Genomic DNA, 16736 nt, shown 5'->3' on the forward strand with positions numbered 1-16736 from the left:
TGTTAAAAGATACTCATTATACCATTAAAGTCATTTGTCATTGATGACAACATAACAATTAAGTTTTCAGTATTCCTAATTCAGTTCTTTTCCTAATAAAAATAAACAGGTAAAAGTCTGTTTTCCCAAATGAAGATAGCATAACCTACAGGACACCAGTGATGTGCAAAATGATTTTGGTGACACTATGCTACATACATTTATTTTGTTTTATTTGCATCGAGCAACTATTTCCATCAATATGTTCAAGCTGTATGAAAGTGGTTGGAATTTTGTGCAGTTGGAAAGAGAGGCATTGTTTGGGTTTTTACAGCATTTCTGTTTTGGAATCTTGATTTGAAGAATATCTTACCAACTGCCACTTTACTAAACGAAATAGTGGTGAGTTGAGCCATATTGTATGTGTGTGCATGTAATGACAGTTGAAATGGTCTAACAATAGCTAAGATAGTGACCTAATTCAATCAGTTTCCAAATGGTGTGTTTGAGTCTGGTTGGTGGTTGCCAGGTTACACTGACAGATGGATTGAAATTGTCTGTAGTGTGTGTGTGTGTGTGTGTGTGTGTGGACTGTTTCATAGACAATCTGGCAACTCGGGTACCATTATGAACATGAGAAGCTTACTGATGCATGCATCCTTAACATTCATAATAAAGTTTGAGATCAGATGGTCTTGAAATATTGGGAAAACCGAGGAGTGTTAGCAGGCATGCACAACAAGATATGTAAAATGAAGTACTGTTTGATCCTGTGGTATTTACTTGTAGTGAAGTAGAGGGGTAGAGGCAAAAATCCAGACATTTTCCCGCCATTAGGGTGGTGACTAGTGTGCGTTTCCCAGCCAGCCTTCCCACTGGGCTGGTATTTCTGTTTCCCTGGAAGCACTGTATTGGCTTTTTGACGCACAACAAGTGATCTTTCTCCCAGAGCCAGAATGCTCTATAATGACGGAGTGGAGAAGGTAAACCATTTCCCCGAATGGACATTAACAACTATACAACTGCCTACAACAACTTTTGACATCCCATCACTTAACTCTCAATTACCCCCAACAAACAAGCCAACAAACAAACTAATCCTTACTGGTTAATGGGAATATGAAGCACAACCTGTTCCCATGCAAATGCTGTGATAACAACGAGAACCACCTTTGCCAGCAATCAGCATGTTTTGATCAAACTGTTAATTCATTGTTTTTGCAGTTTTATTCCTTTCAGCTGCACTTCCATGATAATTTACATGATTTTATTAACCAGCTTGTTTTCTGAGGTTAGGGGAAATACTGACATCACTCAAATACAGCCCAGTACAGCAACACACACACACACACACACACACACACACACACACACACACACACACACACACACACACACACACACAATATCTCTGCTGTGTCTGGTAACTTTCCACAGTAAAATATATGTAGCACACACTCAGAACAGCTGGCTAATGAGGATTCAACCAGATTACCACACAGCGAACATATACTTGACTTTTCTTTATTCCTTGGTCACCAAGAACTCAAGTGTTTGTTTTAATAGTCTGCTAAATGTTTAGAGTAGATCACCAACATTGCATTCAGGAAAAAAACCCCAAACAAAACTTTGAAGTAAAATCACATTTCGATCTTCTCTGGCTCTTTTGACTGAAGGACTGAAGAGCTCAGGCGATAGCAAGATATCTGTCATCCAACAGTGCATAATTTGCAAGAATGGCTACTTGGTGTACGGTTTTTTTGTTAGACAGGCTTTGACACAATAATCATTAGATGAACTGAAATTTAATTTTGCACAGAGTCAAGGTCATGTTTGTTGTTCTCAGTAGATTTTAACTCATTAATTTGTGCAACATAATCAACCAATGACAAGAAAACTTATCACCTTTTTTCTGTACTTCCCACCTTACAATAATTGTTTTGGCTTGTTTTGTTTCTGCATTAACTACTACATCACTGATGTTTTGGGATCGTGTTAATGTTGGATAGAAAAAAAGATTAATAAATAAAACAAATTATAATGCTTAAAAATGGTAGGAATTTTTGAAAATTAATTGTTCTCTGGTGATCTGAAACTCAAATTGCTTCACACAAGATAGCAGGACATTTTATTTTATTTTTTCCCCCTCTCTCTCGTTTTGATTTACTGACCAACAACTTCCCTTCTCCTGTTGTTTGGGTGAGTGGGTCCAAAGAAAGCTGCCCCTCTCAGCCCACTGGTTCTGGACAGCAACAGAAAAATCGCAATAGAGTTGATCCTTTTAGCTTTCAAAATGGTTGCCTGCTTGTGATGTGTTTAGAGGACATCTGTAAATTGTAGCTGAAAAACTTGATCTCATTTCCTCATCTGTTAATTTGTGGTGTGTAGATTACAGACGCTGCATTACGTGTGTATGTGTGTGTGAAAAAGATGCAATATACATCTTCATTTCCATCTTAAATTCCTTCCTTTTCTACTTCACTTCACCACTTCACTTCTTCACACTCTGTACCTTGCTCCCATCTCTTCCTCCTCCTGCAGTTTTTCTTTCTTTCCTTTACGCTTTCTCGTTTTCATTCTCTTCCTGTTTCCTTTTCCTTGCCTTGTGCTGCAGCGCTGCATCAACCTGTCTCTAAAAGTGTAGTAAGGGGGATTGAAAGTGAGAAGCTTTATGTTGCAGATGTCCAGCTGAATGCTGATCTGCATTACTGTATGCACCCACTGACCTCTCCACCTCCCGCCACTGGTCAGTCAGGGAGTTGTGTTCAGGGGTTTGCATGCAAAAAGCCCCAGCTTGAGTCAAACTTTAAGCAGAGACTCTCTCTTTTTTTCACCCAACCCTCAGTGGACCTCAGGCTGTACATTATTGCATTTCAGAATTACACCTTTCCAGCTCACATCACCCCATTGTAAGAGGTCAGAGGGCAAGATGGAGTTTTCGGGGACTGGCAGACGCTGTGAGCAGAGAAAGAACATTTTGTGCCTGTGAAATGCAGCGCTCGTTTCCTCCTGCTGAGCACAAACAGCCTGCTGAATGGTTGGTGGGACCACACAGTCTGAAGGTTCTGATTGGCTTTTGTGTCAGTTGGGAGATGGGCTAGAAGGTCATCTCATGGTCACTGGCCAATCGGGGAAAGACAGCAGTTTTCAGGAACTTCCTGTGTTCCTGTAAATGACAAATAAGAAAAATTAGCCAGTGATACTTAAAATAACTGACAAATGGATTCTGTAGTTGATTTTTGATTTGAAGTTAACATCAGGGCTGTGCGATATGACCAAAATCTCATATCCCGATATAAGACATTTATCATCCCGATAACGATATATATCACAAAAATTTTACATTTTCAGCTAATTCTGTGAATCTCGGGCCAGTCGACTTGTGTGAAGTGTTTTCAGCTGGGCGTCGTGTACCTGGAGTCGAGTGTTGCATAAGTTGAAACAGCCTCAATTTTCTTTGAGTATTTATTACACGGTGTGCTGCGGGGAAAGCCTGTTCTAAGCTTTATTTTTTTTAACACCTGACGGCTCTTTTTAGGTTCTCATGCGTAAACACTCTGCATTCTATTTCACATGATTCCATTTATTTTGGAAAATCTCAACAGGATCTTCAGCTTTGTTGTGAAAGGTTTATGTGGAAAATAAACATGCGGACGGCGGAGCCCCGCGATGGTTTTACTGTCGTTGTTGCTAACGACAACGCATAAAAACAATGGCTTGTCTGTCTGTAGTGTGCTTATATTAAATATAAGAGGAAGAGAGAACTTCAGGAAATTATACAGTGACCATCAAAACCATGAAAAAATATTGCCGTAAACAGTTGATTTTGCGACACCACGAAACAAACGATAGCGTAAAATGAAACGATAGACGTTTTCATATCGTCCTCCGATATATATCGTTATATCGAACAGCCCTAGTTAACATTATAATTAGGAATTTGCTATGCAAGTGTACTGAAAGGTTTCTGTATTAGATGGTGTCAGTATTCAATATTTGGTCATGCAGGATTTGCAAATTATGCAAACGGTAGTAGTGTTAAGGGTAAAAATCATAATCACAAAACTGAACAGCAAATAGTTGGCAGCTTTTGCAAGTTGTAGGTCACTGTTGTTGTTGTTTTTTTGTTTGTTTTGTTTTTTGTTTTTTTTGGTTGTTTCTGTCTCGCATTTCTAATTCTGTAAACAAAAATAGATGTGATATTCATGTTTAAACGTGTTGAAACTGAATGGAAATTACTGAATTTCCCGGGGGAACGCACCTGAGGGATTAATAAAGTTTCATCTAATCTAATCTAAAAACCAAGCAGCAGCATCTGGAACTGAAAAATGAAGCAAATGCAGAATTGCAGTTCCTCCAGCAGCCACTTAAAGCTGGCTCCAAAAGTGAGTCACTCCCTATAGACTATTACGGTAAAATGTCCGACTTTCTAATAAAAATAAGCAGGTTTTCACCCTGGAACAAAACCTTTTTAAAGCCTGGTCATCATCTGCAGGTCCTCAATACCATGGAATAGTTGTGTATGCTTGGTGTAGTGATTAATGCATTTGCTTTGCATGCAAAGGACCTCTGGTTAGATTCTGGGAGGAGAAACGAGCCTCAGGAGGTTACAAGCTAGTGTACTACTAGTGAACGTCCCAAGCTTGGATAAATGGAAGATTTATGTCAAGAAGAGCATCATGCGTAAAATCTGTGTCAAATCAAATATGCCGGACCATCTGCTTTAACGACCCCTACCTTTACTGTAGAAACACCTAATACTCTTTATCTAATACATCATATTAGGCTACTGTGCCTCTTAACTGCTTTTATACATACAAATAAACAGCTTGCTCTAATACAGTTTTAAATGTTCATGTAAGGAAGACTGACTCTTTTATCATTGCATTTAAACAATGTGATCTAAGATTCAGTGCTCTTTGCATAAGGTACTTCCTTTCTGAACGTGGTAAATAAATTCTCCAGTGTCTCCCTCCTCTCTCCTGCTGTATGCAGAGCTGCCGGTCTTTCAGTGCCCCCACACTTTTGGATGTTTTATTATTAATCCTCTATTTATCCAGGCAAATCTCAGAGATTCAAATCTCTGGCATCATGGCAGTAAAAATCAAAACACAAACAACACATAACAACATAACAATTAAAAAATACAACGGTCCATACAAACGAGTACAAACATGTGAAAAATATACAACAACTGATCATTAAAACGGTCACACTGACTGAAAGAGTTATCCTCTCGTTCCTTTAAAATGGACTTAAACTCCCTCATGACAACCATTTCTGAATCACTGTAGCTGTCACTATAAGGGGTGGATAGCAATACGTGGACATACAGCAATGATGTGTAATGCACTTTATGAAGGCATCTTATGTACCAGGTCTGTTAGTGTTGAGGCTTTAAAACACGACTTCACAAACCAATAGGTAGTGCCAAAGTGAATGTAATTTCACAGTTGAAATGTAGTTTTGGTGCATTTCAAATGTGAAATTGAAATGCACCAAAGGTCAAATGAATTGATTGGTTGATCATCTAAAAATAAAAATAAACAATTTTGTCAATTACTATGGCACTCTGTTTTTAATCATATTAAAGCAGAAAAGCCGACCTGTACTGGTTGATTTCCTCTTTCCTGAATACCTTTGCTATTCTTTCTGCTACTTATACTTAAAGAAAATCAAAAGCAGATTAACAGTTAATAAATACAGCAGTTTGGGTATGCTTTTGTAAGTTGCTGCTTTTTAGTGTCTTAGAGTTGTTCAGAAATTGTATTAATGCAGCATTAACCCCTGAACCAAACACAAACTTCCTAATCTTTATTCTTTAAGCACAAACATAGACAGGTTAAAACCATCTGTTCAATCTTTCTTTTGTGTTTTAGTCTGTGCTATCATCCACTACGATCTGTCTTGTAATGCTATATACTGTGTGTCCAGATCTTTCAATATAATATAACAAGTCTCTGTGGATAAATCATTGAAATATAAATAAAGGGGAGTAGCCATACGCATCTGCTCTGGCCTGTTGTCTTTGGTTTGTTTGACAGAGTTGGTGGAGGCAGCATGTTGAAACGTGTTCCAGTGTTTTATCGCTCAGCATTCTATAAACAACACATCATTTCTTATAGCTTTGTGTTGTTTGGTGCTGGTTTAAACAGCCTCTGGCTAACCTATGTGGATGACACAATCAAAATTACAGTTTCTTTGGCTTCAGAAATCACTGTCCCTTTGTTTATGCCTCAAAGGACACACAACCAAATAATTTCAAGCAGGGATTTACAGTGTTTCCATAGCAGTTAGTGTTTGTTTCTGTGGCAGACACGTTACTGTTTAGAGTCAGTTTGAGCCAATCAGCTTATGTCATGTTGAAGCAGTGAGCTGCCGACAGTAAAGGTGGGTTAAAGGCTGCTGCTGCTCAGCTGCGTGATGGTGATGGTGAAAGGTATGTGTCAGCTAGTCAAATAAGCTGCCTTGGTGTTTTGTTGTCTATCACGCTTCATTTAAATTCCCCCGCTGCAGAGACAAAGGCCATGACGAGATGTGGCTGCTCTCTATATGTATGTCAATATGGTGTTTTTCTTCTGGAACTCCTCAGTCACTTTTTCCTGTCATCAGTTACAATATCCTCTTATTTAGAGGAACACCACAGCAACTGGACGAGTTATTTGTAGCTCTGTTGGCTGGAAAATCCGGAGTGGATCAGGGAGGAAAGCACAGCTGAAGCACCTTTTTAGAATTCTATAATTATCATTATTCTGTAATTTTAAGAATACTACTACTACCACGACTACTTCCTTTGGCTGCTCCTTAAAGGATCGCCACAGTGGATCGTCTGTCTCAATCTTACCCTATCCTTAGCGTCCTCCTCTGTCACCCCAACTTATCTTATATGGAAATCTTGTTCTTCGTAATCTGTGTGTTTGATTTGGCAAAGATTTTACAGTAGATGCTCTTCCTCACACAACAATGCCCATTTTTCCAAGATCGAGACATGCATGAAGAGTACACTGGCTTGTGGCTCCCCATGGTTGGGTTGCCTTTTATAATAGTAAGACTAAGAAAACAAAAATTCAAATGTGGTTGGTTGGATATGAAGCAGCTTGCATGAGTACCTCATATGTGGCTCTTGGTGTATTTAAAAGCTTTAATCTGGGCGGGTGTGCATGCATGCATTGTCAGTCATTCACTGGTAAATGCAAATAATTTGTTCAGAACTGAAGCCAGTAGTGTCATAACAGAGGCATGTTCACACTGAAGGCTGACTGGTTATATTTATGTGTTATGGTTTTAGGTTCACTGCAAGCTCTGTTTGGTTGTTAAATATGGATTTGCATCAGTGGGAATAAATCAGTGTTGTTGTTTGCTCCAAAATTTTAACTTGTTTGTAGTGGTATTAAGGGCGAAATATTAGATTTTGAATGGTGTGACGGTAGAATATTAAACAAAAATATTTTTAAAAGTCCAAATTAAAACATAGAGGATATTGGCCTTTTGCAGTAGCTGCTCCTAAATGGTGGTACACACTCCCCCTTCACATCTGGAGTTATTTTAGAAGTTATTTAAAACACAGTGTTTATTTTTTGGCTTTTAAACCAGGCTGAGGTTTTAATGAGGTCTTCTTCTTCTTCTTCACAATTGTTTGTTAAGAAGTTTGTTTGCTTTTTTGTTTCATGTTGATTAAAAGATTTACGTTGTTCTTTAAGTGTGCCAGGTAAATAATAATGGCACATGGCACTCTACGATTGTGCTACAACCTGGAAATTTGAAAACCTTTTTGGTCTGCCTTCAGGGTGAGATTATCTTTCCTGCTGCAGCAAACCTACATGTGCATCATCTGTGCAAAACATTCACATAGGAAACGTATAAGGGAGCAGTTAAATCTGTAGTCATCTTTACTAAATGACCACTGGGGCTCGAGTAATAGAACATGTTATCAACTCAACTCGTTTGCTGTTGGAACCTCAGCCTCTCCATAGGCCAGAGTGCCTTTGAGCAAGATGATGATAGCACAGCAGCACTGCCATCATGTATTTGAGTTTGTGTGGATAGGTGTATGAGGAAACACTGAAAAGTGCTTTGAATTCTTGAAAAGCAGAAAATCAATTTTTAACTACAGGCTATGTACCTAAAAATTAATGTCATGTTCTGATGTTTTGTTTTGTTTTTTTATTGTTTTTATTATTTTCTGGGGGAAATTGTCTGACTAAAATACCCCCCTTTCTTTCTGTCTCCACAGTGGGGTGCCCAGAGAAGTGTGCACTGCGAGCGTGCACAGCAGACGGCGAGTGCTGCCACCCTCAGTGTCTGGGCAGCTGCACAGTCCCCGATAGTGACACAGCATGTACTGCATGTGTGCATTACTATTACCAAGGCCGCTGCATGGCTGACTGCCCCCCAGGCACCTACAAGTTCGAGGGCTGGAGCTGCATCAGTGCCGAGCTTTGCTCCAAAGCCCAATTTACCGACCTTGACAGATACGTTATCCATGGAGGAGAGTGCATGCCTGAATGTCCATCTGGGTACACACGTGCTGCACCAAACAGGTGAGCTGCTGTTCAACCTGAATTTAGCCTGGTTTAACACCCTCCTTATTGTTGCTTATTGTTGCTTTGCTAATATTGAATTTAGCTCCATCATAGTCTCTGTATGGCCTTCCAAATAGTGAAGGCCGTTAAGCATGCCGAGGAATTTCACCTAGACATGCTTTGGCTGCTTCTGTGAAATGTTGACGTCAAATCTTTCAGGGACAGAAATTTTAAAAAAGAAAGAAAGAAAACCCCGCTAAACCAGTTTGGCAAATAGATGCCTGTCAAGAACGACGCTGTACATTCACTGTCTCCTGCCTTTCTCTCTGTCTGTCTCCAGTATGTTTTGCACAGCTTGTGATGGTCTGTGTGATAAAGTATGTGATGGGAAGGTCATCGACTCCATGACTGCTGCTCAGTCTCTCAAAGGCTGCACTGTTATCAAAGGCCACCTGCAAATCAACATCCGCAGAGGCCGTAAGTACTGCGGTGTAACACAGCAATACGACTGTTAATACTCGCATTTCTTTGTGAGGGAGGCCCGAGGAGCTGGTGTAGAACATTATGAAGATCTGTTATATTCACACCGTTAAATCAGACGCAAAAAGAAGTTATCACAGATTTTGCTACTTGAGAAAGTCACATGAGAACTCAACAATTTGAATATATTTCATTGTGCATTCAGGAAAGCTGTCGTCATGGATTACAACAGTTTAAAAATGGTTCTATAATAACATTATTTTACAGTAACAATGTAATTTCCAGTTCAAAATAATCCTTATTTGTCTCCTCTTGGGCCTTTGTGCAGCCTGTGATTTAATCTACTGACTGAAACAACCTGGTTCAGTTCCCCTGTCCCTACCTTTAAGCTACCTTTGCTCTTATTGGCTTCTCTTCATAAATAGAAGGTTTGTAAATAGTAGGTGGGTGGAGCTTTTGTGCTCACAGCCAGAGTCTCAGGGTTTAACCCATATGAAAAATGCTGACACACTCCAAAGCAGTTTTAAACTTTAAACAAAGAAAAATAACCAGGTTTGTTTTTTGTAAGCGGGGCTTAATGTTCTCAAGCTTAATGCATTTATGATTATCATATGGCCAGAAATGACAGGAAAATGTTGATACCTCTGTTAATTAGGTTCTACAGACCTTTTGGATGAAACACACTTGTTTAGTCATATGTCTGAAGGTCCATTTTGTTCCAGGAATAAGTCCTGGCCATGTGCCTAAGATAAACATATTACATATATCTGCTTACTTTCACACAGTATAGAGTCAACCGTCTGAAATGGAGCATTTAGCCCATTTTATATTTCATAGTTTTCACTCATGGTGATTGCTTGTACACATACTGAAATTTTAGCCATGTTTAAAAATTAGCATCCATCATTGTAACAGCATATATATGACAGGAAATGCGTAAAATGATAATAAGTCCTCTTTAAGCCAGCAATGAAGTACTAAAGGGTAAAATGCATCAATAGATAAATGAATGTGTTTGTGACGGTCTGTGTGTTTAGATAACATGGTGGCAGAGCTGGAAAGTTTCACAGGTCTGATCCAAAGGGTGACTGGTTACGTACGGATCATACACTCGCACACACTGAGCTCCCTTGCATTCCTTCGGAGCCTGAGATACATCGATGGAGAAAACCTCCATGAAGAGTAAGAACACACACACTTCTCTACGTGGATAAACATACAGCCAAGGTTTTAATCTCAATGCCTTACAGTGGAGACGGATGTTTGTGCATTGGGACACTCTGAGCTCATTTCTTCTCATGTACTTTTCTCAAGGATTCACCTGAATATTAATTAGTTCTATTCATTTATTCAATTCTGTTTTATTAGTTTAGTGCCACTTCACAGTAAACATTGCCTCAAGGTGCTTTATAGTGTAAGGTAAAGGTAAAAGTGGTTCTCTCTCTCTCATTTTACTTTTGAAAACTCTAGGAACCACAAAAAATTAGTGCTCAACAAACACAACTCTTGAGTAACTACATTTTCAGCTAATATATAAGAATGATGTGATCCAACATCCTCAAGATGTTCAATCTTTAGTGAAAAAAGTTAAACAAAACTTGAACAAGTGCAGTTGTTTGTTATTTGTTTGTGAATGAGGTATAACCTCCAACAGTCCCAGGAAAGGTTCTCTCAGGGTCATTGAGAGGCCTTCGTTTCCCTCCTCCATCTGTTTGTGTTCACAGGAATCTTACTGTCCCAAGGCCCACATTACAGTCATTCCTTGATGTCTGGGTGTTACCCAGAGAATCATAAAAAAAAACCTCCTCTCCAGCACACAAAAAAATGTCAGCCCCTGGTTAATCGGATTTGCCAGGTGATTTTTATCCTGCTGTCAAGCAGTCCCTCTGCTGTCTAACTGGGTCATTAAACCTCCAGCTAGAAGAGAGATCTACCGAGAAGAGTAAAATAGCTACATTTTGTTCAATTAGCATAGCTTCCCCTAATAGACAAGTCGCTAGTGGATATGTTGTGTAGTTTTCCATTACGTGCTGAAAATAAGGCCTTAACCTTGGTGGGAAAGTTGGCTCTCAGCCTAGCATGAATCACTATACACACAATACACTCATAGATAAACATACACGAATGAATGTAGAACGAAGCAGCATATTGATGACTGTAATCCATTCATCTCCTCCTCTTTCTGCCCTCTAGCATGTATGCCTTCTCTGCATTCGACAACCAACAGTTACAGTATCTTTGGGACTGGAAGCAGCACAATCTGACCATCAAAACAGGAAAGCTGTTCTTCAGAGCCAACCCTAAGCTGTGCATGTCCGAGATCCGCAAAATGTGGAACAAAACAGGCATCCAGGCCCGCTTTGATGAGAGTGATTTCCGAAACAACGGCGACAGAGCCAGCTGTAAGGGTCAAAATGAGCTTCAGTTTGAAAACCACAAACATTTAAATTGCTATGTCCAGTTCATGTGCTGAAGTTACTCTAGTTTACTAGAAGTTTGCAAACACCTCTTTTGAGCGTGATGCTGTTCTGCTTCTTATGTCAGTATTTACTGCGCCACTCTGTCAACACTAATTGCTGCATATTAATGCACACATACTGAAGCGCTTTTTCCCCCCTCTTTGCTCCCTCCATAGGTGAAAGCACTATTCTGAAATTTAAGTCTAACAGCACCAGCAGCACAAGGATCAAGCTGACATGGCAGCGCTACCGGCCCCCTGACTACAGAGACCTCATCAGCTTCATTGTCTACTACAAGGAAGCGTATGTTTTTTGTTTATTTTAGTTTATCTGCAGGCTGAGTGTTACTGAGCTGAATCTTAATCCCACCACTTTATCAGCCAACATGTTTTAAGTTAACTGTCAGAGGTTAGGTTTCAGAAACATTAACAGGACTTTAAATACAGGAAATTTTACTTTAATCAAGTTTTATATTAACTTGGTACGTAGTTTCACAAATGTCCAGAGAATCAGCAATAGGAAATCTCACTTAATGGTTTTCCAGCCACAACTATTAGGCGAATATTAGGAGCTGACTTTAAGTGGACATTTAAGTGTTAAATCGTTGCAGAAGAATGAGGGGGAAAACTGATGCAAAGACATGATGTATTAAAAATGGTGGGCCAGGCAACAAACAAATACAGCAAAGTAAAAAACACGATGGAAATGTGGTCTTTCTGTCTGTGTTAACTATTATTTTGAGGAAGATGAGATTTTTGTGTTTTGCTGACATTCTTCATTTGTGTAATAAAAAACACATGAATTAAATAGATGTACAGTAATAAATTAATAATTCGCCCTTTTCTTCCAGGCCCTACCAGAACATCACAGAGTTTGAGGGACAGGATGGCTGTGGCTCCAACAGCTGGAATATGGTGGATGTGGAGCTGAGGCCTGACAAGGAGTCAGATCCTGGAGTTCTTCTGTCCAACCTGAAGCCGTGGACACAATATGCTATCTTTGTTAAAGCTATCACACTCACAGTGGAGGATAGACACATGCCAGGAGCCAAGAGCAAGGTGGTCTACATCCGCACCAGCCCCTCAGGTAAACACCACAACAGCACAGATCAAAAGTTAGTCTCTTACAGTCTGTACTTTCTTCTCTCTAAAAGTGGAGAAAGTACTTTTTTGTTCGTTAGAATAACCAGGGAGTTAAAGAGCAAAATTGTTGTTTGACTAAGCCGACACTAAATATCCCCAAGTAATGCCTTTGTTTTCATTCAACATAAGCAGCTGAAATGGGAAGGAAATTTAAATAAAATGACATTTATGTAGCACTTTTCTGGTGTTATTAACTTCTCAGTGCTAGACACTGCAAACCCCATTTTCACCCACACGTTCATATACTGCTTTATTCTTCAGTGTGTTATCTATTTCAAAACCATCTGTCCAGGGCAGTGTACACCCTGGACAGGTCACCAGTCCATCCTAAGGCCAGCACAGAGTGACACACAACCATTAATTCCTACGATCAATTTAGAATCGCCGATTAATCTAACACGTACGTCTTTGGACTGTAGGAGGAAACCAGAATATGCAGGGAGAACCAACATGCGCACAGGGAACACAAGCAAACAGCACAATCTAACCAGGAAGCTTCTTGCCATGAGGCAACCGTGCAAACTACAACTGGTGCCATTTAACCCAACCCAAAAATAAAGATTCATCATTTGGTTTTAGTGCCAAAGCTAATCGTAAACTAATCAGTCAAAAAAACCAAAAAACCATATTTACCTTGTCCATATCTTTAGTTGCAGAATTGCAGGTATCCTGCTGTGGCCATGTTTTCACCACCACTGCATTGTAGCTTTATATGTGTTGTTCGACTCCCCTCTATCGTTCAGTCTAAACAATCCCAAAGGGGCATTACTGTATCCCCACCAATGCATAACATTGTTTTCAGCTGGCTTTCTGGCCTTACTGTTTGGCTGCTGCCATACTGTCACTGACCTCTGGTGGTTTGAATTAGCAACTGCTTTATTTCCCTTATTAGTTTAACAAAAGTAGCAAACAACTGTGATGTTACTGAAAATCATATCCTTGAAGTATATTTTTATACTAAATGGTTTGGTATACCTTAAAACCACCGTACAGCATATGCTTAGTTGTTACTTGTTTTGCAAATAGAAGTGGATTATTTCTCTGTCAGAATTAAAGCATTTCTGGATTTTATCCAAACATACTGTAAGGAGATGGAGAGGAAGACTGTTTGAAATAAACACAGCTGCAAGTCAAAGAGATGGAGAAAATCTGATTTAAACAAACTGTAATATACTGCAGTAATTAGATGAAATGGAAGGCTGCTTTAAATAAGTCCAGCTGCAGTGTAAAGACATAGCAGCACTGTGATGTCAGACGATCACATCTGCACTGGCAGCCTGAAGGAGAAAAGAGTTTACTCAAAAGTTGTTAGAAATCAGTTTATGCCTCTGTGCTTCTCAGCACCCTCCATGCCTCAGGATGTGCGAGCGTACTCCAACTCATCCACTCAACTGGTGGTACGCTGGTCGCCCCCTGTCTCAGCGAATGGCAACCAGACGTACTACTTGGTAAGATGGCAGCAGCAAGCGGAAGACCGAGAGCTCTATCAGCACAATTATTGCTCCAAAGGTACACGCACACAGGCATAAACTTCCATTGCCACCCCTGCTGCTAATAATTAAGTCACAAACGGACTACAAATCTTTCTCTTTCTCCTGCAGAGTTGAAGATTCCCATTAGGATCGCTGCCATAGGGGTGGGAGACCAGGAAGAGGAGACAAAGCCAACTAAACTAAATCCAGATGGGGCAGGTAAAGGCTGTTGTCCCTGCCCCAAATCAGTGGAAGACCTGGAGGCTGAAGCTGCTGACGCCTCTTACCGAAAAGTCTTTGAAAACTTCCTGCACAACTCCATTTTCACACCAAGGTGATTAACCCAAGATCGTTATTTCTCCATGTGGCACAGCCGTTGTGTAGCTACGGCAACATTTAACTTGATTTTTACCCCTATGTGAACTAACCAAATATCTATGCATGCACAATTTGAGTAATTTTTCAGGTTAGAGATCAGTTTCTTCCTTTGGTCTTTAGTCATTATACAGTATAATTATGCATAGCAGTTACAAGCCTAATGAGGAGTGATAATTCAGTCTTTATATTTTTTTATCCTTCTTGAAATTTCCCTACAAATGTATTTACTTTTTCTTCATTTCCCTGCATAGTGGCTCAGCTTCTGTTTGATTTGGTTAGTGATAGGTAGTCACCCTGCTGCATTGCACTTCGGACATCTGCATCACATTATTTCTTTGTCTCAACACACATGTGCAAGTCCATTGGGAATAATTAGTTCTTGGTGTGTTTTGCCAGGCCAGAATAAAGGGATTTGTGTACTTCCATCTAAAGATAAACATCAAGTGTCATCATATTTTCTGCACTTAGTTTTGAGCTTACCTTTAACAGATGTGTGCAAACCAACATGAATGGGACAGTATCTGTAAACTCTGCTGATGTGATCATTACACGCCTACCAGAGTCTTTTATGGATTGGCTGGAACTGTTTAACTATAATTAGCCAAAGAAAACATTTCTTTCTTGGTGTTAGACGAAATATAATTGAGGATACATTTTCAAAAGCCATTTAAAAGGTGTCTATATTTCATTCTGGTTGAGACAAAACCTTGGCAATAACATTGTCTGGTATTCCATCCAATGAAATATTATGAAATAAAGGCACATGCGGGAAACTACTTGGTAATCTCTTGTTGCTCAGCTGTGTTAGTGGGTCTGATATATCACATTTCGGCACGTACTGTGTGCTTTGCCTGTAAGAGTTTAGTAACTAGAAAATTAACTGAGCTGTTCAGTAATTCTGTTTACAGTGTTCCTACCATGCTTCATCAGAGCTGCTGAACCAAAAGCCAAGTGGCAACAAAAACAAAACAGATCACTTAAAACGTCAAGTTTGAGCAAAGTATTCCAGTAACTCTGGAATCAGCACAAACCTAAAGAGCTAAGAAGTAAACAACAAAGGAGACAGACAGGTTTCAGCGTCTTGTGGTTTACCGCAGTATTTCACATCTTGCTCCAAAGTATGAAAAATTGCACTCAGGTTGGGCTTAATGTCACTTAAAATCCACCTGTTTCACACTTAGAATTTCTCCTCTGACTCTACTTTTCAGGCCAGCAGATCGTCGCCGCAGAGATCTGTTTGGCATCGCCAACTCTACTCACTCCCGCCGCAACCACCTGCACGGCAACAGTAGCACTGCCCCTCCTCTTCAAGCCGCTGGCAACAGCAGCACCCCCGAACAGGATCCGGCAGACCAAGAATTTGAATTCATTGAGCAATCAGTGACAGAACGTGAGCTGCAGATCTCTGGCTTGCAGCCTTTTACGGTTTACCGCATCGATGTTCATGCGTGCAATCGACAGGTCGTACGTTGCAGCGCAGCGGAGTTTGTCTTCTCCAGAACCAAGCCTGCAGGTCAGCAATTTGTTTTGAAACATTACAGGCAACTGGGACACACATGACCAAGCTGTGATTTCTTTGATACCCATTGTAATTAAACTCTGGCTGTGATTTTACCAGAAAAAGCCGATGACATCCCGGGTCCAGTGACCTGGGAAGGCCACGAGGACTGGGTGTTTCTGCGTTGGCCGACGCCGCCTCGTCCCAACGGACTTATCCTCATGTATGAGATCAAGTTTAAACTGGGTGCTGAGGTAGGACAAACTGCCTTTGTTTCCAGTAAATTCAGTAGTTTATTCAGAATTCTTTTTGCTCGTAGATCATCTTCTCCTCTGTATGAAGTGATTAATCTGAAGTAATACTTATAATACTGCTAACTTTTAAGACTGGCAGGAAGTTCACAAAGTACATTAAAGCAAAAGGGACAGATGCTAATAGCAAACAAAAAACACAAAAGAAAAACAAAAAAGGGATGTGGCATCAAAGCAAGTCTATAAAAATGAGCTTTAAAGAAGAGATTTTTATGTTACCCAGTCTGTCTGCCAGTCATTTAGCTAGAGCCATTTCACGTTTGCAAGTATCAAAGTCAACGCCATAATCTCTCATTTTCCCTTTAATGAAAAACAAATGATCACTATTCCTTTAGTCTTCACTGCACAACACAGAATTTCAGTTTAACCTAATGCTCTGAAAATGTTGGGAAGTCAGTTCTGACACACAGAATGTGATGCAGAAGTGTTCTCATGTTAAAATGTGCTCATTTTAAATGCAGAACAGATTGAACCAACAAACAGGAGTTACGTTTT

The 16736-nt window shown here is 39.9% G+C and overlaps 1 protein-coding gene across 3 annotated transcripts in view; it reads left to right on the plus strand.

Moving 5' to 3' along the window:
- Positions 1-16736, plus strand: part of LOC309720403 (insulin-like growth factor 1 receptor) — a 60650-nt gene that overhangs the window by 32762 nt on the left and 11152 nt on the right. For all 3 annotated transcript variants that reach the window (XM_082557309.1, XM_082557310.1, XM_082557311.1), the window contains 10 exons: positions 8213-8519; positions 8842-8978; positions 10019-10163; positions 11175-11383; positions 11617-11743; positions 12291-12526; positions 13924-14091; positions 14184-14388; positions 15641-15945; positions 16051-16184. In XM_082557309.1, the coding sequence (XP_082413435.1) occupies positions 8213-8519; positions 8842-8978; positions 10019-10163; positions 11175-11383; positions 11617-11743; positions 12291-12526; positions 13924-14091; positions 14184-14388; positions 15641-15945; positions 16051-16184 (1973 nt within the window). The remainder of the gene's footprint in view (positions 1-8212; positions 8520-8841; positions 8979-10018; positions 10164-11174; positions 11384-11616; positions 11744-12290; positions 12527-13923; positions 14092-14183; positions 14389-15640; positions 15946-16050; positions 16185-16736) is intronic.

The sequence above is a fragment of the Aulonocara stuartgranti genome (genome assembly GCF_965226115.1).
Source record: "Aulonocara stuartgranti genome assembly, chromosome: 1".
NCBI classification, from domain to species: Eukaryota; Metazoa; Chordata; class Actinopteri; order Cichliformes; family Cichlidae; genus Aulonocara; species Aulonocara stuartgranti.